At 43.2% G+C, this 21,776-nt stretch overlaps 1 protein-coding gene across 1 annotated transcript; it reads right to left on the bottom strand.

The window, feature by feature from the left end:
* Nucleotides 1–1,903: 1,903 nt before the first annotated feature.
* Nucleotides 1,904–14,729, bottom strand: C6H14orf180 (chromosome 6 C14orf180 homolog). The gene is made up of 4 exons (XM_077819788.1): nucleotides 14,712–14,729; nucleotides 12,830–12,953; nucleotides 9,039–9,065; nucleotides 1,904–2,106 (listed from the first exon to the last, which is right to left on the bottom strand). The coding sequence occupies exons 1-4, from the start codon at nucleotides 14,727–14,729 to the stop codon at nucleotides 1,904–1,906; spliced, it is 372 nt and encodes a 123-aa protein (XP_077675914.1).
* Between the last annotated feature and the right edge of the window lie 7,047 nt (nucleotides 14,730–21,776).

The raw sequence follows: 21,776 nt of genomic DNA, 5'->3' as shown, positions 1-21,776 counted from the left end.
GAAAGCTTATGCTCAAATAAATTTGTTAGTCTCTAAGGTGCCACAAGTACTCCTTTTCTTTTTGCGAATACAGACTAACACGGCTGCTACTCTGAAACCTCACGTAGAAGTTGTAAATCTCTCACCTTATTACTTTAAAAAAAGGAAATGGGGAAGCAAGGCGATGGTACAGCTTGCCTCCATTGGACTGAACCACACAATCGGTTTGTGTAAAAAGTCACAGGGATGAATACACCTATGTGAGCATCCTTTGACTCCCAAACTGGCAGCTTGTCTGATGCAATTGCCTGTGGGCCTGTGACAGCCTATGGTGAGCATCCACTTAGCTGCTGAAGTCACCTCTTTCTGCTTTTGAGACTCAATACTGTAGTTTGTTTCATCTGTTTTCAATTGAGAAGAGGCATACATTCTTTATGAGAAAAGGTTGCTTCTCCCTGTTCCGATTTAATTCTTTGCCTACTTTAAGATGCCTGGAAGATGATGTGCTGTTGCCCCTCAATGCCATATGGAATATTCTTTATCAACTAACAATAATATGCATAGTGTTTTGTTGGTTGTCACGACATAGGACTTTGGGCTGTGATCTTGCAAGCATTGTCTTCCATCTTCTTCGCAGGGTTTTTTCTGCTGTTGCAGACTCTCACGTAGTCTTTATCTTTTTGAATACAGTAGCGCACTTGTCCAAATACTTTCTTTTAATTTTACTTGAAAAGAAGACCAGGAAAGAAAGGATGTTGCTATTTATTCCTACGGAGAAAATAAAGTCCAGAAAGTCTCATAGGCCAGATGAATTTGTTGGCCCTCTCTGAGACACACTTGGATAGACACATTGGGATCCACTTTGACACACACAAGAGGCATTCAGCATTTATTGCACTATCATTGTTAAAAAGATCCCCTTCATAAATATCCTTACTGTAAGATATTAATGGGGGGCCTCCCAAGACAATGGAGCTTTGTCCTTTCCACCTTCATAAACGGTCAGTTGTAGCATTATGCAAAGCCTTAAACTATCGTTGGGCATGCATAGAATGAATATGTGATCCCCTGACTGAATACGAGCTAGAAGTAAATTGAAGAAGTTTGTCACAAACCATGTAAACTTGGCTCATGAGGTTTACGGACTGAATTGAACTCAGAGGATTAAACTACTGACTTGATAATTAACCTGGGATTCAACTCTGTTATGTGTGATATTAGGCAAATACCCATAGCCTGGTTAAACGGGTTTCCATGCTCTCTTCCATGCTGGGGAGCCCAGTGAAACATTTCCAAGAGCAATCTTTTGCCCACATAGGAGAAAGCATGAGGGGACATGAGAACACCGTCTGCCAAGGTTTTACTCACAATCATTTCACATATGTGTAAAATACAGCATTGGAGAGCCTTTGAACACAAGAAGTAAGGCTTGCACATATTGCAGTAGCAAAACCAGAGCGGAATGATGGTCTTGTGGTTAAGCTACTGACCTGAGACTTGATTGACCTGGGTTTAGTTCCTGGTATTATCTACCTATATGACCTTGATTGAATCAATTAATCTCTGTGTTTCTGTTCCTTTGCTTTTTCTTGTTTCTTCAGTTTATAAGCTCTCTGAGGCAGGGACTATCTCTTACCAGATATTTATGTATTGCCTAGGACAATGGAGCTCTGATTTTGGTTGCAACTTCTAGGTGTTAGTGTAATATATACAATAATAATAAAAGAAATGGAAAACAAGTGGCTACAGGAAAAGGTAAGTGTACAACAGGGTCAGCTCTATATTAGTCTTCAAAGGGAAGGCTGGCACATTCTCTGGTGTTTGGTTTGAATGGGCTGTGAGCCTTGTGCTGCAATATGCATTTAGATGTTATCTGCTAAGATCTTTGTCTTGGGCTATGCACGGTTCCACACGTGTGACACTGTTATTGCCTCATAAACCAAGTCCAGCATTTCAAAGCAACGTGTCTTATCTGAAGAAAGAAGATAACGAGCTGGGATTGAAATTCTTCCAAGACTTTGAAATTCTGCTTCACACTGCTGTAGTACAGACTCACAGCCAGGATCAGCACTAAACAAAGTGAAAACCACAGGAGCAAAGGCAATCCAGTTGATGGCCTGTCATGTGCTGGGAGAGGTTGGGGAGAGAAAAGAAACAGGCATTATTTTAGTGTTGTCTGAAACAGCTCCCAAATTTGACCCCCACTGCTGCCTTTGTCCTGGTTTTCTGGAAACAGCAGGTTAAGCAGTGCTCTGGTTGTGAGTGCTTCTCTATGCATCAGTTAAATGGCAGCGAGTCACACCTCCCTACAGAGGCTACTGAATATGAAAGATGTAATCTAATGGAGCATTAGAAGGGTTTAATTATATACAATAAGAACAGGATTACCATCGTTAATGCATGTTCTCAAATTTCCTCACAGCAATTATTTTTTATACATTTAAGCAAAACACTAGGTTAAATACTAGAGAATATTAAGCAACCACGACTAATTATTTAATGCTCACAAATGTTCCATAAAGAGAGAAGAAGTAGATTACTTGCCTTTCCCCTGTAACATTAACTTGTTACAGGGCCTGCTAATTAAAATAAGAAGGACATGAGGATCTATCGACTCAGCGGCACGTTTACAATGCTTTCGCAGGGCCAGTCTGCCTCTCAATGTTAAACTTGCTAATCACAGTGGACAGTCCGCTGTGCTTAATCATGAAAAGGAATATATTGTAAACCTTTCTTGCTTGTAAAAATAATCTGAGGAATTTCAGATCACTGTGGGTCAGGTGTACTACCCACGTGGAAATCATTGGGCTACATTTTACAGCTTGGGTGCCATTCTGCTGTCTATTATAAGCTGGGCTATGCCATTGCAACGTTCTCGAAGGGGCTGGTCAGGAATAACGGGCAAATAGAGATTTAGATATGAGAATGCATCTTTAGTGAATCTTTCTGTTACCCCTTCATGATGTGAGAAGTGAGCCAGTTTTGAGGGTCCTGCTGGTTGTTTCCACTAAGAGGAGAAATTGATGATGGAGCCAGATATTTCTTTGGGGGCAATCCTGTTTATTTAAGAATATACAAAGTCCAGTTTCCCTGAACACAACAGGAGATAATTTCTTTGCTCATAGTTCTAAGCCTCTTTTCTACAGCACTCTGCCCAAAAAGCTCTCTCACCCCTTTTTCAGGGCCACATCCTTAGTGCTTGTTCTGCTGTTCCTTGGCTTTCTTCTCCTTCTCTGTGTCTGGTATGTGGTGTTTCTCTCTTACACAGGCACACAATCCACCAATCACTGCCCCAGTACCTGCATTTGCTATATCAGTGCCCAGGCAAATTCCTTGGGTCACATAGTTCAACTTCTACTCAAGCCTTGCCATGTGCCTGTGTTCTGGGTGGTTCTCCTGTTGTTTCCGCTTTCTGGTTCCATAAAGGAGCTCATTTGTTTTGTACATGTATCCTGAGTGACAAACGCCTGGTACACCCACCAGTTTCAATGAAGTTTAACTTTTCCATGGTGTATCCTATCACTACCACGATGACAGCCCAGGGACTAATGGGGGCATAACCCCCTCTGTCCAACCATTTGGGGGCCATTGGGCATAATCTCCTTCCAACCAACTGGGGGCTAATAAAGGAGAGGTGGCATTACAACATCCCTATCCCACTGGAAGATACACCCAGTTAGGAGGAATTCTCCACTGGCCAGTTAAGCTGGCACTACAGTAACTTTGCGCCTCTAGTCTAAGGGCTAGGATCTGGCATCAAGCATCTAGAGTACCCTGACTTCTGAGGATAGCTGGAGGTGTACAATGCTTCTCATTGCATAAGAGACCTGTACAATAGGTTTGCACTGTGCTCCTGCGCCTTATCCCAACTGGAGGAATAGGCTGCCTTAAAAAAGATGGAGAAAAGTTGTTCTCTCTTGTCACAGAGGGCAGGACAAGAGGCAGAGGGTTCAAACTACAGCATAGCGGATTTAGGTTAAATCTCAGGAAAAAATGGCCTAACTGTAAGAAAAGTAGGACAATGGAACGAACTAGCTAGAGGAGAAGACGCTCCTTCACTGGAGGCTTTCAAAAAGAGGCTGGATAACCATCTGTCTGGGCTGGTTTAGACACAACGAATCCTGCATTTTGGCATTATGACCCTTGCAGTCCTTTCTAACCATATGGTTCTATGATTCTATGATAGGAATTGTACATTCTCCCTGCTGCAGCATGGGTCAGTGCAGTGTATGCAGGTCATGGTGTGTATGGGGGAAGGTTAACAGCAGTAAAAGGAAGCTGGGAACAAAGACACAGGCCGTGGTTAAAGTAGATCAAAACAAGGGGGAACTGGCCAGTTCTGTTGGATGGTGTCACAGGTGTTGACATTAGGTGCCAGATCCTCAGCTGGCGTAATTTGGTGCAGTTACCTTGAATGCAAGGATTGTTACTATTCTACATGTCAGCATTTCTGTGGTGGGCATCTGTGTCAACTCTGTCTGCCTGACAAGCTGAGATTTGCAACGCCCCAGTGGATCGGAGAAGGGTCAGCCTCATGATACAGGCAAAGAAACAGGCACACCAGGCTTAGAGCTAGACTCTAACCATACAATCTCCTTTGAGTAAGGAGCAGTGCATAGTGTACTTCCCAGCTCCTCCCCACTGCTCTGGGGTGGGAGTAAGTTACTTTACACCCTCTCCTGGAACAGCTCATTACCCGCTGTGTGCCTGGTCATCTACTGTGGATGGCAGGTTGTGGGGGCTGACTTCCCATCCCTTTCCCTGACTCCCCTGATCATTTGCCAATGACAGGGAGTACAGCTGTGATGCGGAGAGCGCCGTACTCCCTGTCATTGGCATAGTCTAAGCAAGGGAGTAAGCCAGAGGGCATGTTAGTCCTGTCTTGTTCTCTGCACTGAAGTAACAAAAATTTATATGTAGCAACTAAATTAGGTTTATTTAAAGATTACAACACTCAGAAATCAGGGCCTGGTGTCCACTGCAGCCTGCTCACCTGGTTGTATCCCTGCAGCCCAGAGCCCCATCCTTCACTATCGAAGGTGACCCCCTCGGCCTCTGCAGCCGCACCCCATATCCTACCACAACAACTGCTGCGCCAGACTCCCTCTCCTTTCCTTGCCCAGCTGGGTAAAGGCTGTGGCAATCTAGTCACACAGGAAGCCTGGAATAGATCTCCACTCTCTTAATTCCCAGGCTTGTGTTTAGCCACAAACCATCCTTCTTTTACCCCTTAACAGCATGTGTGAGCTATTTCTGAGAGAGTAATGGCTACTCCGTTGGTCTGCATGGTCATTGCACAGTCAGTGTTACTTTATAAAGCACTCCGAGTATTAAATGTGCTCTCGAAAACCAAATTCATGCCTGAATAAAAAATGAGAGTGCGCAACTATTTGCCTGGCATATGCACATGATCAATAAGAAGGTAAAAATGTGGTGTGTATTGTTATGGGTAAAGGACCGACGTTAGCTGTAGTGTATTTAAATTAGCTCCTATTACCAATCCTGGAATACATAGCAGTCAATTAAGCTGTCATACAGATGTACATAAAGGAAGGTAAAAGTCATAAAATCAAGCAACAAGCACATAATAATGTATCAAAAAGTGTGTGGGGAGAAGGTAGAATGTTAATAGCCAGTCATTTGAAAGCTCACCAGAAGCCAAATCGATGCTCTCTAATAGAGTTGGGTGAATTATTTGCAGCAAATAATTTCTTCATTTGAATGTAGACCTTCTTTCTGCTTGCAGATTATCTGTGAATAGGCTTCGATTTTTATTAATTTGTCTGTTATTTGGAATTATTCTACAAAAGGTTTATGTGAACATATTTTAGCCTGCGGATTGCTCACCAGTTCTTTCAGTGAAACTATGTGCTGTTCAATATTTCCAATGTGCGATTTGTCTCTCAAATCACCTGATATTGTTCTTCGTTCTTAACTGGGTGACAGACTTCAATAAAAAGGTCACAGTTAGTCTTATAGTAGTGAAAATTATTTGGGAACTGATTGTCTGAATTGAGAATCCCATTTTGATTCAGGCCTTTTTATTCCCTCTCCTCTGAAGTTCTTGCAGAGGGTTTATAAATCACACAAATGTAAACCACGCAGAGAGCAACAAGGGAATCACACTTCATATATAAATGTAGGTATTCGTTAGTCCCTATTCATGTTGGAAATGCTCACTTCCTGCTTATAAAGTTTCAGTGAGGGAGCAGAAAAAATTACGGTGTGAGGATATGTCTGTACTTTGAGCTGGGGGAGTAATTCCCAGCTCAAGGAGGCATACCCATGTGATTGAACTAGTGTGCTAAAAGTAAAGCATAGCTGCAGGGACATTTGTAGTGTGAAGGGCTACGCACCCATCCAAGATGCTAGGCATGTACTCAGGTCAGCTAGCTCTTCCTGCTGTTCTCTCTATTTGTAGCATGCTAGCTGGATTACAGCTAGCACTGGTATGTCTCCTGCAGCTGGGCATAAACGCCACCAGCCTGAAGTATAGCCAGACCCTGAGATCAACAATCAGATGCTATGAATAATGAACAGTGCACAGGTATAGTGGAAGTGAATTCTGATAATTGAAAACAATCTTCAGGGTTAACTATGTTTGTTGTACAATTGTAAATAAATTCTTTAAAAAAATCAGTCTGCTCATGTCTAATTTGGAAACAGAAAAAAGGGCTACATTCTTGAACTGGGTGGTGAAACTTCAGAGGAATTGTTTTCCATCAGAATATGCAGTTCAGTTTAAATCAAAAGGCTTGGTGAAAATGGGTACATTTTTCCAGAATTTTGTTGTTAAAAATGAAAGAAAGAAAGTTCTTTTTGGAATGAAATGTTTCCATTTTTTGTTTTGAAATTAATTCTCTTTTCAAAACATTTTATTTTGTATCATCATCTAGCGTAATACAACAGAAAAAGAATTTTAAAGTGGAATTTGACAACGAGACATTCTGAGTTTGTTAAAACACATTTTGAACAACTCAGAATGAATTTTTTTCTGGTATTTTCCTTCACAGAGAATTATGTAATTTTCACTTTTCACTGCAATTTGTAACCAAGCCAGATTTCAAAATTGAAAAATCTTTTGTGAAATGGAACTTCCATCCCCCCCATGGGTCCATTAAACACATTAGCTAAACGGTTTGTTACAAATAGCATACTCAGCTCCAACTAAGGGCCTTGAATACTAAAGAGGCAGCTGGTCTGTGATAAAGGTACAAGACTGGCTCTCAAGAGCTCAGGGTTGAATTCCTGGCTTTGACACAGATGTTTTGTGTGACTGGGGACAAATCACTTGTAACCAGCTCCGCTGATTTAGACCAGTTGAGGATCTGATGCAACATGTCTATGAGTCTCAGGTCCTCATCTGTAAAATGGGGATAATAATACTTCCTTTCTTCTCCCTTTTTTCAAACTGGTCTATTTAGACTGTGGGCTCTTTAGAACCGGAAGATCTCTAACTATGTATGTGTACAGCACCTGGCACAATGGATCCTAGTTAGGGTTGCCAACTTTCTAATTGCACAAAACCGAACATCCTTGCCCCGCCCCTGAGGCTCTGCCCCTGCCCCACCCCTTTTCCGAGGCCCTGCCCCCACTCACTCCATCCCACCTCCCTCTGTTGCTGGCTCTCCCCCACCCTTACTCACTTGCTTATTTTCAGCAGGCTGGGGCAGGGGCTTGGGTGCAGGAGGGGGTGAGGGCTCTGGCTGGGGTTGTGGGCTCCAGGGATGGGGCCAGAAATGAGGGGTTCAGAGTGTGGGAGGGGGCTTTGGGCTGAGGCAGGGGGTTGGGGAGCAGGGGGGGGCTCAGGCCTGGGGCAGGGGGCTGGAATGTGCAAGGGGGTGAGGGCTTTGGCTGGGGGTGCGGGTTCTGGGGTGGGATCAGGGATGAGAGGATGTGGGTGCGGGCTCTGAAAGGGAGTTTGGGTACGCTAGGGAGCTCAGCGCTGGGGCAGGGGTGCAGAAGGGGGCTCAGGCCTGGGGCAGGGAGTTGGGGTGTGTGAGGGGGTCTGGGCTCTGGCTGGGGGTGCGGGCTCTCGGGTGGGACCAGAGATGAGGAGTTTGGGGTGTAGGAGGGGGTTCAGGTCTGGGGCAAGGGGTTGGGGTGCTGAGGGTACAGGCTCCAGGCGGTGCTTACCTTGGGGGGCTCCCAGAAAGCGGTGACATGTCCCTCTGGCTCCAGGTGGCTCTGTGCGGTATGTGCTCACTGCCTCCTCCCACAGGTGCAACCCCTGCAGCGCCCATTGGCTGGGGTTCCTGGCCAATGGGGGCTGCAGAGCTGGCACTTGGGGCGGGGGTGGTGCGTGGAGCCCCCCCGGCCATCCCTCTGCCTAGGAGCCGAGGGACATGTCGCTGCTTCCAGGGAGCCATATGAAGCTGGGTAGGAAGCTTGCCAGCCCCGTCAACCAGTCTTTTAACAGCCCGGTCTGTGGTACTGACCGGAGCCACCAGGGTCCCTTTTCGACCGGGCGTTCTGATTCAAAACCAGACACCTGGCAACTCTAGTACCAGTCTTGGTTGGGGGGGGGGGGCGCTCCAGATTTTCCTGTAATATAGTCAATAACACTTGCACACAGATTTGTTGGAGTTTTTCTGTGACTTTTGTTTGCCTTGAATATTCTTGCACACACAAGAAGAGAAAACAGATTATTTTAATTATTTCCTCCACGTCACCAGTGCGTTAATGAACTGCATATTCACCATGGGTAGAAGTCAGCTGAGAGAACTACAGCTTAGCTGGGGGGGGTGGGGGTTCACTTCCCTATCTCAGTGAAAAACCTGTACCCATTTTATTGCCATAAAATGTATTAATTATGTTTAAATTAAACATGGCTCCAGGGACTGAATTCTTGTTTCCTCTACTTGTCTTACCTTCTGTTGATTTAAAATACTGAAGCAGAACTGATCACATATTGTGCTTCACGCACACACAAAAACACGGACAGCATGAACAATTCCTATTCATGAAGTATCGCTGCACAATTAATTGCAGCAGCAGGTAGGCAATCTCAGGTTAGTGCCAGGGATAGCTCACAGTTATAATGTAAAACGTCAACTTACCAACTCTGTAGTCCCAGCAGGAAATGTCTAGAAAAGAGAATGAAAATGTTCTTACACGTTAACCAAGGTCGCCTCAGGGTAGCAGAGTGAAATAGGAGATAGGAGGCCTGATGAGAATCTGGGCCATCCGGCCCAATAAGTGAAAGTTGCTACCTAAAAATGGCAAGTGTGAAACGGTAGAAGCATTTCAGGAAGAAATGGAAAACAGACAGCAATGGAGCAGGAAAGTAAGATCCAGAGACTGCTGCTGTTGTGATTGGGATGAGAGGTTTCGTAGCCGTTGCCAAGAGGGAACGCCTCATCTGAATCATTTCCAGCATGAAAATGAGACAGACCAGCAGGCTGAGGTAGGAAGTTAAGTTTAAAACAAACACTATTGTAACATGGATTCCTCATCTAACAATATCCCGGAATGGTGCCTATTTGGCAAGGGCAGCTCGAGCACAACCCAGCATGAACATACAGAGAATGGAAAAATGTCAGTGGCGCCAACAAGCTTTCTCCTACCAGCCTCTAACTGAATTGTATTAATAGCACTGTGTGGACAAACAGCAAGGGAGGCTTAATCACAGGCTGTTTGCAATAAAGAAAATTTGTTATGGCTCTTGAAGTGAAAGGCTGGGAATTTTTCATGTCTTAAAAAAACCTGGGGCCAATTCTCCTCTCAATTACACTTCATTATGAGTCAGGAGTAATTCGATGGGTTAGTTTGCAGCGAGGGAGATTTAGGTTAATTATCAGGGAAAATTTTCTAACAATAGGGATAGTTAAGCCCTGGACCAGGTTACCTGGGAGGTTGTGGAATCCCTGACATAGGAGGTTTTTAAGAACAGAATAAACAAACACCTGTCAGGGGTGGGCTAGGTATACTCCTGCCTCAGAGCAGGGGGGATAGACTAGATAACCTCTGGAGGATCCTTCTAGTCCTACATTTCTAGGATTCAGTGGAAACCAGTGCAAGTAATAATATTTACAAATTCATGGATGACAGGAGAGGTCCTGGAAGACTGGAGAAGGGCTAATGTAGTGTCCATCTTTAAAAGGGGGGGAAAGGAGGAGGCGGGGAATTCTAGACCAGTCAGCCTAATTTTGATATCTGGGAAGCTACTAGAGCACGTATAAAATATTCAGTTTGCGAATACCTGGAGGATGAAAGAGCGATCGCTAACAGCCGGCATTGATTTACCAAGAAGGATGTGGAAAAATTGGCAAGAGTCCAGCGGAGGGCAACAAAAATGATTAGGGGACTGGAACACATGACTTATGAGGAGAGGCTGAGGGAACTGGGATTGTTTAGTCTGCAGAAGAGAAGAATGAGGGGGGATTTGATAGCTGCTTTCAACTACCTGAAAGGGGATTCCAAAGAGGATGGATCTAGACTGTTCTCAGTGATAGCGGATGACAGAACAAGGAGAACAATGGTCTCAAGTTGCAGTGGGGGAGGTTTAGGTTGGATATTAGGAAAAACTTTTTCACTAGGAGGGTGGTGAAACACTGGAATGCGTTACCTAGTGAGGTGGTGGAATCTCCTTCCTTAGAAGTTTTTAGGTCAGGCTTGACAAAGCCCTGGCTGGGATGATTTAGTTGGGGATTGGTCCTGCTTTGAGCAGGGGGTTGGACTAGACGATCTCCTGAGGTCCCTTCCAACCCTGATATTCTATGATTCTATGATTTCCTTCTTTGATAGGACAACTGGTTTGGTGGACAGGGGGAAGTGGTGGACATAATATACCTGGACTTCAGCAAGGCTTTTGACACAGTTCCACATGGCATGCTGATAGGTAAGCTGGAGAAATGTGGGCTCATCAGAACTTCCATTAAGTTGACACAGAATTGGTTAAGCAATTGCAAAGAAAGAGTATCTATTAATGGAATAAGAAAAGGAGTACTTGTGGCACCTTAGAGACTAACCAATTTATTTTAGCATGAGCTTTCGTGAGCTACAGCTCACTTCATGAGCTGTAGCTCACGAAAGCTCATGCTAAAATAAATTGGTTAGTCTCTAAGGTGCCACAAGTACTCCTTTTCTTTTTGCGAATACAGACTAACACGGCTGTTACTCTGAAACCTATTAATGGAATGATGTCAGATTGGAGGGAGGTCTCAAGTGGGGCTCCACAGGGATATGGTTTGAGTCTGTTGTTGTTTATTCTTTATTAATCTTTATTAAGGACTTGGATGTAGGTATAGAGAGCAGACTGATCAAATTTGCAGATGACACAAAGCTAAGGGGAGGGGGGCTTGCCAACACTTTGGAGGATAGAGCTAAAATTCAGAAGAATCTTGATAAATTGGAGAACTGGGCTATGGACAACAAAATGAAATTCAACAAAGACAAATGTAAGGTGCTACACTTAGGGAAGAAAAAACAAATGCACGAATACAGAGTGAGGGAAAACTGGTTTAGCAGCAGCACATCTGGGAGTTGTGGTGGATCACAGCCTCAACATGAGTCTGCAATGAGATGATGCTGCAAAAAAAAAAAAAAAAAAAGCAAATGCAATCGTAGGTTGTATTAACAGAGGCATAGGAGGTGGCAGTCCCATTCTACTTAGAACGGCCTCAGCCGGAGTAACGAGTTCAGTTTTGGTCACCAAAGTATAGAAAGGATGTAGAGAAACTGGAAACGATCCAGAGGCAAGCGACAAAGATGATTAAAAGGAGGGAATTCAAACCATACAAGCAAAGGCTGAAGGAACTGGATATGTTTACTTTGGAAAAGAGGAGATTAAGGGGGAACACGATAGCGGTCTTCAAATACTTGAAATGCTGCCATAAAAATGGAGAAAAATTCTCTCTTGCCACAGATGGCAGAACAAGAGGCAATGGATTCAAACTACGGCATATCAGATTTAGATTAAATCTCAGGAAAAGCTTCCTAACTGTAAGAATAGCAGGACAATGGAACAGACTGCCTTGGCTATCCAGCTCCTTCACTGGAGGTTTTCAGAAGGAGGCTGGATAGCCATCTGCCTTTAGACACAACAAACCCTGCATTTTGGCAGGGGGTTAGAATGGGTGACCTTTCTGGTCCCTTCTAACCTTGTGGTCCTATGGTTCTAAATGAGAGGAGAATCAGATCCCTTAGAATTCCATTCCACACTGCCCAACTTGCACTAGAGAGAGATTATTGTAATTGTCACTGTTGTTATGGACATAAATGCTGGGAGTGAGATGGGGAAGAATAATTTCTCCTCAGACGTGGTGTTAAGCACTTAAGTGGACATCCACAGAACTTAGGGGCAACTTACTGGATCCTTTCATGTGCCAAATCCTGAATGACTGGAAAGCCCCACAGATAACATGAACCTGACCAACGCCTATTGAAATCCCAGGCTAAATCCCTTTTGCTTCGGAGTGACATAAACAGCACATAAATCTGTCCTAAAGGGGCACCACCTCCATCCTGGGCCACCGAGGGGGTGTTCTGGGATGGGATGGGATGAGATGAGAAGGGGGAAAAAGGGATGTGACCAGAACCTACTGCTCTGTCGATCGTGAGCTGTTAGAATGCTCCTTTAGGGGACTGTTCCAGGAGGTCAGTGAAAATAGCTCTGTGACTGTTCTAACTTGTGCCAGGGCCTATTTTGCCCCTAGGGAAGGCAGAAAGGTGGATCATAACCACCTGTGCTGAAGGATTGTGCCTCAAGAAACTTTCCTGATTTACACAGATAACACAATGAGTAATGATAACAGACACTGGTGAGGAGAGGGATTTGGAAAGATGTGGAAACACTGGAAAGAATGCCACTCTTGGGAGAGTATAAAGAGTTTTAATATCTTAAACATACCATATCCAGTGATTTCTGGCTCACGAAATCGAACCCTTCTCTCTGCTTTTCGCTTTTCACTCACAGCTTGGTTCACGGGTGGCCTTTTTCTCAGTATTGAAGGCGGACATTTACTACAATTCGTCTAGATAATTGATCAAAGCACAAAATGCCATTGTTCAAACTGAAATAATGCCTTTTGAATGAAGTTTTGAACTTTATATGGCTATGCAGTATTTGTATGATGTCCTTAAAAAGACATGATCTGAAACACTTGTTGCGACATTGTTTACATTCAGATCATTGCAGTATTTACAGCGAAGTAACGCTGCACTTCCTTTCAGAGTCATAGATCTAGAGTTCACTATAACTTGTCATCACCAGAAGGAATGACAGAACAGAACTTGGTTAAAACATAAAAAGGCAAGAATTACTCTTTTTGGAACATATATCACAGCAGTGAGTTCCACTGACTAGATATGCATATGAAAAAGTATTTCCTTTTATCAGTTTTAAACTTGCTGCCTTTCTGTTTCATTGCATGTTCTCCAAAAGAACCACCAGCAAATGAATAGACATGCAGGACAAGTAGCTGGAATAGGTAATAAGTGAATTTAAGATAAATATGGACATATCCAACAATTCCACTTTGATATTATTGGATAGGCAACTGAAAAGTGAGGCTTTTCTGCTAAGGGGAAAGGAGTTAGATGGAGTAGATCACAGACAAAATGTCTCTACATCCATGCATGTAAATGAGGCTGTGTTTTTCACAATGACTGTTGCATTTCTATGATTATTTTGGGCTTTCCTTTTAGAAACTGTGCCCAATCTCAAACGCTTGCAAATAGCTCAGCTCTTAATCTTGCTTCTGTTGATAATATGTGGGTGCAAGTCATCAGGAAATGATTTAGCTGTAGTGGGATCACATATCTCTCTCTCCAGTACAGTTATGGCCTCACTTTACACGTTTCACAAATTAGATTCATTATTATAGTAATAAAGTGGGATTCTAACATTAGAATTTTCTACAGATATTATAATAAAATCATTGATAGAATTTTAGTTGGGAAGAGAGATGTGATTCACTCTCAAAGGGGCTTTAACAGCCCCTTGTCAAACAGTGAAGGCCAGTCATCATTAAATATACATTTTTCCATCAAAAACCCCAGTGCTGATCACTGAAATATGATATTTTATTGTTTTACTGCATAAATAGCACAAGCAGAGCTTATTGTTTTGTTTTCCCGGGGCTATTTATCCATGATGGCATGCCTACCTACTCTGCTTGTAGGCTCTTCCACAGAGCTTGGTGAAATCCCCACAAAGCAGTGCCTGGTAAATACTCCTTAGACATGGGGCAAATTTATTACTGAGCGGGATGAGTGGGCTTAGTTCTGCTCTCAGTTACACTGGTGCGATAATGAATCTCAGCAGGGGAGACTGGGGCGTGTGTTGTCCTCTTGTTACCCACCTCACCAACTGGGAGAGGAAGAACAGCCTCTGTGGAGCTGCTACTTTCCTTCCTGCACATTGTAGCAGGCAAGGGTGGGAAATGGACAGAGCCTTGGTCCTCTCCTTCCAATGCACTGGCCAGCATGAGTGGGCTGGCACACCAGGGGAAGAAATCTGTGCTGGGGATGGGGCTGGTGTTCACGTTTTTCACTGAAGATAAAGCTCTGTTGACATACACCAGCTGAGGACCTGCCAAATGACTGCACCATTTATATAAATATAAACCGTGGGCTAAAAGCATGACAGTATAATGAAGTTTGCTTTTCACTTGCAGACAGGAAAGCAGCACTCAGATTAGGACGGCAGCTAGTTTTTGATGAGCTGGGATTCTCCACTGAAAGCTGCATGTAAATAGAGCTGTTTGAAGTAACTCAGATATTCGCCTTACCTTCTCTTTCCTGTACATCGGAGAGACCGAAGACTCTTCCTCATGCTGCAGGGGGCTAACAGCTACCGGGCTTCTAAAACTCTGGCAATCCACTCTCTGATGCCTCTTGCAAGGATTTCACTGTGTCTGGAAGACCTGAATTGCGCTGTATCAACACATTCTTTAGGGGGGAAATGTCTTTCTTAAATCTGTTCATATAAGACCCTATGCAGGCAGGTTGCTGAGGGCTTCCTGGTTCAAGGGGCCTCAATTACCAGGGATTTCCTTGGGAGATGAAGTTACCCAGGAGCTCCCTGGAGGCCCTCAGCGCATCTGAGGTTCTAGTTTGTAGGATTTTTATATGAAATTTTAACAGATGCCCAAATCAGTATGAAGCCATATGGCTAGGTTCTGACATGAGGCACAGCCCTGAGCAAGGAAGGATGTATAAACTGCACTGTCCCAGAAGTACTAAGTCACAATTCCTCCCTCGGTTCCTCCTTGCCTCAAAGGTGTCATAATTTGCTGCTGGTCTATACCAGCATCCATATGCTGCTAAGCTACTCTGGCCAGCAAGTACGGGGGTGGAGCCAAATATCCACCCATTCCATACCCACATGCCCCAGGATGGTAATAAGCAGGTGAATATCCTCCCTTACCTCTATACCCCTATACTAATGTAGCCCATGTAGAAGTGTATGGGGGGGGGGAGTATCTTTTATTCAAGCTTATTCTCGTGCACAGATGCATAGGTCAAGCTGCAATCTAGCCCTAGACATTAGAACTTTGGGTAATGATTTCTTCCCCCCCACCCCCCAAATTCAATGAAAACAAAACTCTTTTCATTATTTACAAAATTTGTTTTTGATTTTGGGGTGAGGGGTCTTCAAAAAAGTTAAACCCAAACATTTTTTGGTTTTCAGTAAATGAAAACTGACAGTTTTAGGTTGGAAAAAAAAAGGTTTTAATGTTCTCAAAAAATAAAAAAAAACACTTACCAGTTTGACACCCTCCCCCTCCAATTTTAACAAAAATAAATTTTGACAACAATAAGACAACAGTTCACTTGAAAAGCCGTTGTCCATCAAAAAAAAAAAAAAAAATAGCATGGTTGCAAAATTGCCAATCAGTTCTAAGAAAGGATCCTTTAAAAGTGCCACTCTAACTATTCACCTCTCGATGCTGAGAACGTTGACAGCAATCATTGTAAATGTCTGAATAAGCAGTGGTTACCTGAGCCCTCATGTTCCAGCATGAAAAAATGCGATAAGCTCAAACTTCAGAACAGCGACTGATCCATTCCTGCTAAGTGTTTTTGATCGCAGATTAGTCACCTAAAATTGCATATACATTAAGAATCAAACGGAGTTTAATGTATGATATGAAGGATTTCATGCAAATAACTGCAGTGAGCTTTTTAAGGGGATGCTGAGAGAAGAAGTCAGTGTTACTATATCGGGACAGGTTACTTTGTAAAGGTCTAGAGTGTCCTCTCCAAACCTCATCATCCTATTTTAAGTTATTTCCTATCAAGCATTGATCTCATTTCACTCAAGGTATGTCAGAAGTACAGCTGGACAACTAATTCCGAACCAAGAGTTTGTCTGATGAATTTCACCTCTTTCTCGCTTTGCTAATTGCCCATGAGCAGATCGTGATTTTTGTAAACATACTCATTATTCTGATGTAAACGGTGGATAATTCCTGGGACTAAATTCTAGGTCCGTAGATTGCCGCAAGCTGTTTGTTAAACGTATTCAAGAGTCAACAACTAACCATGTTTTTGAAACAAAACAAAAATATTGTTAGCCAGTGGTTGAGGACTTAGGCCAATTTCTATAGGGAAGTTTTCATCATTAAAGCCAACACATCCTCCACAAGTTACCAGGGCTATTTTCTATCTGAAACAGAAGGGGGAAACTATGGCATCACAGAGTGCGCTGTGTTCACAAATGCGGATTTTAATGGCTTCCATTTTGTATGCAAATATGTGTCTTTACAAGAAGAAGGAGTTTAAGTGTCTGCTCAGCAGAAAAAAATGAAAAAAAAAACAACCCCAAAGCCTCATGAATGACTTCCCAGTGAATAAACATGAGCAGCCTACTCAGAAGGACTGACTGCACATGCCGTACTTTCCTGCAGTACCCCAATGGAAGATGTCTAGGAAATAAACATAACACGATAAAACCATTTTACGCTCAGAGGATAGCAGTGTAACTGTATGAACTCTCTTTCCATTTCCTCCAGCAGGAATAAATATTTTAGACAAGCAAAGTACTTTGTAAATGATGCCTTTGTGGGGATTCATCTGGCCTGGTTCAATTATTTCGAAACCTAGCAATTTTCTCATATCATTGAATCTGGTTTTATTGCAAATAGGGTCATAGAAATAGTCACACACTGCAATAATGGACTTAGTTTATCTTAACTATTAACACTTCCAATAGGTTTACACACAAGTACATATACAATATTTATGTTCATGCACAGTGCATATATATTAATAATGAAGTAACTTTATCTTGAACAATCTGAAAACAAAATCACGTAATAGCATACAGCAAGGGGTGCAGTTGTAACTGGAAGCTGCAGATCAGTATAACAAAACAGAAAGGTGATTAATTAGAAGGGAGTCTTCCATATCTTCTCCAACTTCCTGAGTGTCAACTGATCCTTCATTCAGTATTCCACCGTTAGTGGTTCTGTGTACCCTCCATTAATAATTTAGCCATGCACCTGTAGGCAGCAAGATGAGTTTTCGTGATGGTAAAGTGTGATTTTTTCCACCATCACGTAATACATCAGAAAAAATATTAATTGCCCCCACCACCTAGTTAACCCTGAAAGGTGTACTAGCACTTTTTTGCCTCTGGAGAAACAAATTCACCCCTGAAAGATATCCCCACACAGCAGGACACCCACAGAATGGAATACAGCCTAGCTCTTACTTGTAATATCTATCAGACGGGAAGGCCTGCAAAAATCATGTTCTTGTGAAAATCATTCATAAGGGGAATTTTTGTGTGTCTCCTCTAACAAGAAGGATGAAGATTAGTTTTTCTTTTGACAGTTGTTTCAGTGTGCAGGCATTTTCATGGAGTGTTTTCAAAAAAAAGGTAATGGAAGCCATGCAATTACCAATGGTCTGATAATATTTAAAACTGTTCGTATGAATCAAACGACACAGAAAGAGCTCAGCTTTCATTTATTTCAGAGCATGTAGTTCTTAATTCTGTTGATACCTACAGACACATTGTATCATGAGGCCAATCGTCCATAGTAAAGGAAAATAGAATGCAAAGAAACATGCAGGAACCTACAATATTCCTATTGCTATCCATGAGGGTCACTCATACTCATGCCTGGGAGCCATGCACTTTTCATGCTCTATATTACTAATCTGCTGCGAAAGTTTTCATTAATGACACAGAGCTATGTACTGTCCTTTGATCGTATCTGCAACTCCCTTCAGTGTCAGTAGGAATTCACCTGTGCACTGAGGGCGTATATCAACTGCTGTTTGCAAATGTTACCGTAAACTTCGTAATATCAAACGTAGTTATAGATCTGATACAATACAATAGAAGTTGCTTGATGAAGACAGAACACTGGCTCTGGCTCTGAATACACCGGGCAGTTCTAAAGCAAAGTTCACTGCCTTGATCCACAGTGCTCATTTATAATCATGTACAGCACGTTCTGCATGGAATTCTCCTATGAGCAAATTCGGGGAAGAATATGCAAGAGGATCATGCATTGTGGGTAGGCCACCTACACTGCCGATCAGAATGGAGAATTTACCCCGTAACAAGGTATTACCAACTCCACACTGGGGAGGCAAGGGTTAAACAAGGGAATCTCCTTCCTTGGAAGTTTTTAAGGTCAGGCTTGACAAAGCCCTGGCTGGGATGATTTAACTGGGAATTGGTCCTGCTTCGAGCAGGGGGTTGGACTAGATGACCTTCAGGGGTCCCTTCCAACCCTGATATTCTATGATTCTATGATTCTATGATAAACAGCTGGTCTGGGCCCAAGGGGCCATGCCCCTCGCCTCTGCTGGGTACGGTCCCAGTGAAGGGAGCATTTAAAAGGGTGTGACTCAGATCAGTCTGGGCTGACCGCAGTTGGGTGCAGCAGCCTCCTGCCAGGAAGCCGCCAAAGCTCCACGCCACCAGGTCCGAATCTCATAGCGAAGCCACTGGGAGCTGGCCAACCCTGAGAGCCAAGGGTGATGACTCACCAGGGCCAGCAGGAGAGATGCCGAGGACAGATCAGAGGGGAGTATACGAGGATCCCATGTCTGTTCCATGATGACGCCAGAAGCACTGGAGCAAGGGTAGGCAGTGACTCAGGGAGAGTGCTTTGCAGTATCAGGCCCTGAGTCCTCGATGATGGGTCGAAGGGCCCTGGGTCGGAACCTGGTGGAGTAGGGTAGGTTCAGGTTCCCCTATCCACCCCCCTCTCACACATAGATGACGCTACACCTGAACCGTAGCCGTTAGGTGGAGCAGCCTCTGGATTCTCACAATAGGCAGTGCTTCCTTGAGCTGTAATGGTCAGAGAAATTGACCCTTGGACTCTTGCCATTAGGCATCGCACCTTGGATTACCACCATTAGAGCACAGTCAAGCACATTAGATTACCACTGGAGCACAGTCAAGCCCTGACATGCCCCTTTAGGGTCTGGTAGAAAATAATTTTACTTTTTTAGAAGAGCCTAGGCCAAATTCATCCATGGTGTAACTCAATTGACATACAAAGGGGGTCTGATCTGACTCAATTTCTTCACACTACCCCTTCTCATGCTTCTTTCTGGGTAGATAGTAAAACTGAGTATTCAGGATGATAGATAGTCCATATATATCAGAATATCTGTGACACTGAAACAAACTTTCTTAGCCACCAAATGTTTTGCACATCTATTTGATAATTAAACTCTTGGAATCACAATCAAGCTCTCATTTGTGACCCACAGTGCATTTTGAGATAAAAATGTCCCATAAACCATTAGATTTATTTCACTTGATGTTTCTCCCTCCATTCTGTTTATCCTGCCACTGGGATCTAAAATGTAAAGTATGTATTGATTAAATAAGAGTTACCAAGTAACCAAATGCTAATATCTGCTCTCTGCTCATTGCTTCCACATCGGTCAGTTCTACTGATCTGTCTGTTGCAGCTGAACAGAGCTTAAACCTGGCTGGAGAGGGCATTCAGAGTGACCTCGACTGGCATACATTAGGGGTTATTTTAGTGCTAAAGAAATCTCTCTTTAAAGAATCCTGGAATGTTGTTAAAAGCAGTACTATCAGCAATCGTACTAAACAGAATGATCTAGCTGCCAGGAGGTGGATTGGCTGACTTGAGATAAAATAAGGGGAGACAAAGAGCATGAAAATAAAAACCTTGGAAATAGCAAATATACTTGTCATAGAAATGTAGGGCTGGAAGGGACTTGAGAGGTCACCAAATCCAACCCCCTGCCCTGAGGCAGGACCAAGTAAACCTAGATCATCCCTGACAGGTAACTGTCCAATCTGTTCTTAAAAACCTCCAGTGACGGGGATTCCACAACCTCCCTTGGAAGACCATTCCACAGTTTAACTACCCTTATTTTTTCCCTAATATCTAATCTAAATCTCCCTTGCTGCAGATTAAGCCCATTACTTCTTGACCTACCATCACTGTACACTGTCCTCTTTATAAACAGCCCTTACCATATTTGAAGACTATTATCAGGTCCCCCCCCCTTAGTCTTCTTTTCTCAAGACTAAACATGTCCCGTTTTTTAACCTTTCCACACAGGTCTGGTTTTGTTGCTCTCCTCTGGACTCTCGCCAATTTGTCCACATCTGTCCTATAGTTGGGCACCCGCAACTGGACACAGCGCTCCAGCTGAGGTCTCACCAGCGCCGAGTGGGACAATTACCTCCTGTGCCTTAAATATGACACTCCTGTAAATACAAACTAGAATGGATGGAGTGTATTATTTTAACGGAGTTCAAGTTGAGTGACAATTGATTTTTATTCTTTGTTTTATAAAACTAATTTCCCCACATGAAATTCAGTTTAATTAAAATGCACACTAATATATCTGCAGGAAATAATCTGAAACAAAGGGATTAAGGTCTTGAGCTAAATCCCGTGGAAATCAAAGGACTCCTATTGACTTCCAAGGGCTTTGGATCAGGCCCTAATGGATTTGAGAAACCTGGAAACCATTAATGCCCAAACTGATTCTACAGATGATAGAGGACAACCAATTGGACATGAGATTTGCAAAGTGATATGGAAATAAAAAAGGCCAATGGCATTTTCAGCGGTATAGTCAAAGACATCACAGCATGGGCTGAGTTGATGCTATAACTCTCTATGTGGCACTGATGCTGAAATGTGGCATTCAGGTTTGAGCACTTCATAGAAGAGAGACTAGAGAAGAGTAAGACAATGATTAGGGCAATGGAGGGATTGATGTCTGAGAAAAGATGGAATGAGTGAAATACATGTAACCTGCATAAGAGTGAGGTGCATGTTAACAATCTAAAGGTATCTGAATGCTGTACAGACCATGAGCCAAGTTCTGTCCTCACTCACGGACGATTTACACTACTGTGAGTCCATTAAAGTCAAGAGTTTTTCGTATTTACATTGTGGTAACTGAGATCAGAATCTTACCCCCCACGATGGAGAGAGATGACCAGAGTGGCACAGAGGGGTATAACTAGAAGTAATGGGTAACATTTTCAAAATTGCCCATGTGGTTTAAGAGCATGGGTCCCATTCCCTTTTCATTTTACCCAAAGAAAATAAATTAAGAAAGGGAAATGTTAGGAGCCACATTAGGGAACACTTTCTGCAGTGAGATATATAAAACTCTTGAGCAGTCTCCTCTAGGGAATGGTGGAAGCCAGGCTGCTAATGGCCTTTAAAACTAGACTGGACTAAACACCAGCAGTACGCTGCGTTGGGTGTGTGATCAAGAGGATGAGCTAATATGACTGGGTGGTCAGGGAATGGAATCTTAGACGTTCTCTGACCCCACTGCACCATTCTGGCTACCTCAGAATTCCTTAGCAAGGGGAAATC

This window comes from Eretmochelys imbricata, chromosome 6, assembly GCF_965152235.1.
Source record: "Eretmochelys imbricata isolate rEreImb1 chromosome 6, rEreImb1.hap1, whole genome shotgun sequence".
NCBI lineage: Eukaryota > Metazoa > Chordata > Testudines > Cheloniidae > Eretmochelys > Eretmochelys imbricata.
The sequence above is the reverse complement of the archived record's forward strand: the minus strand, read 5'-3'. Positions and strand labels throughout refer to the sequence as shown.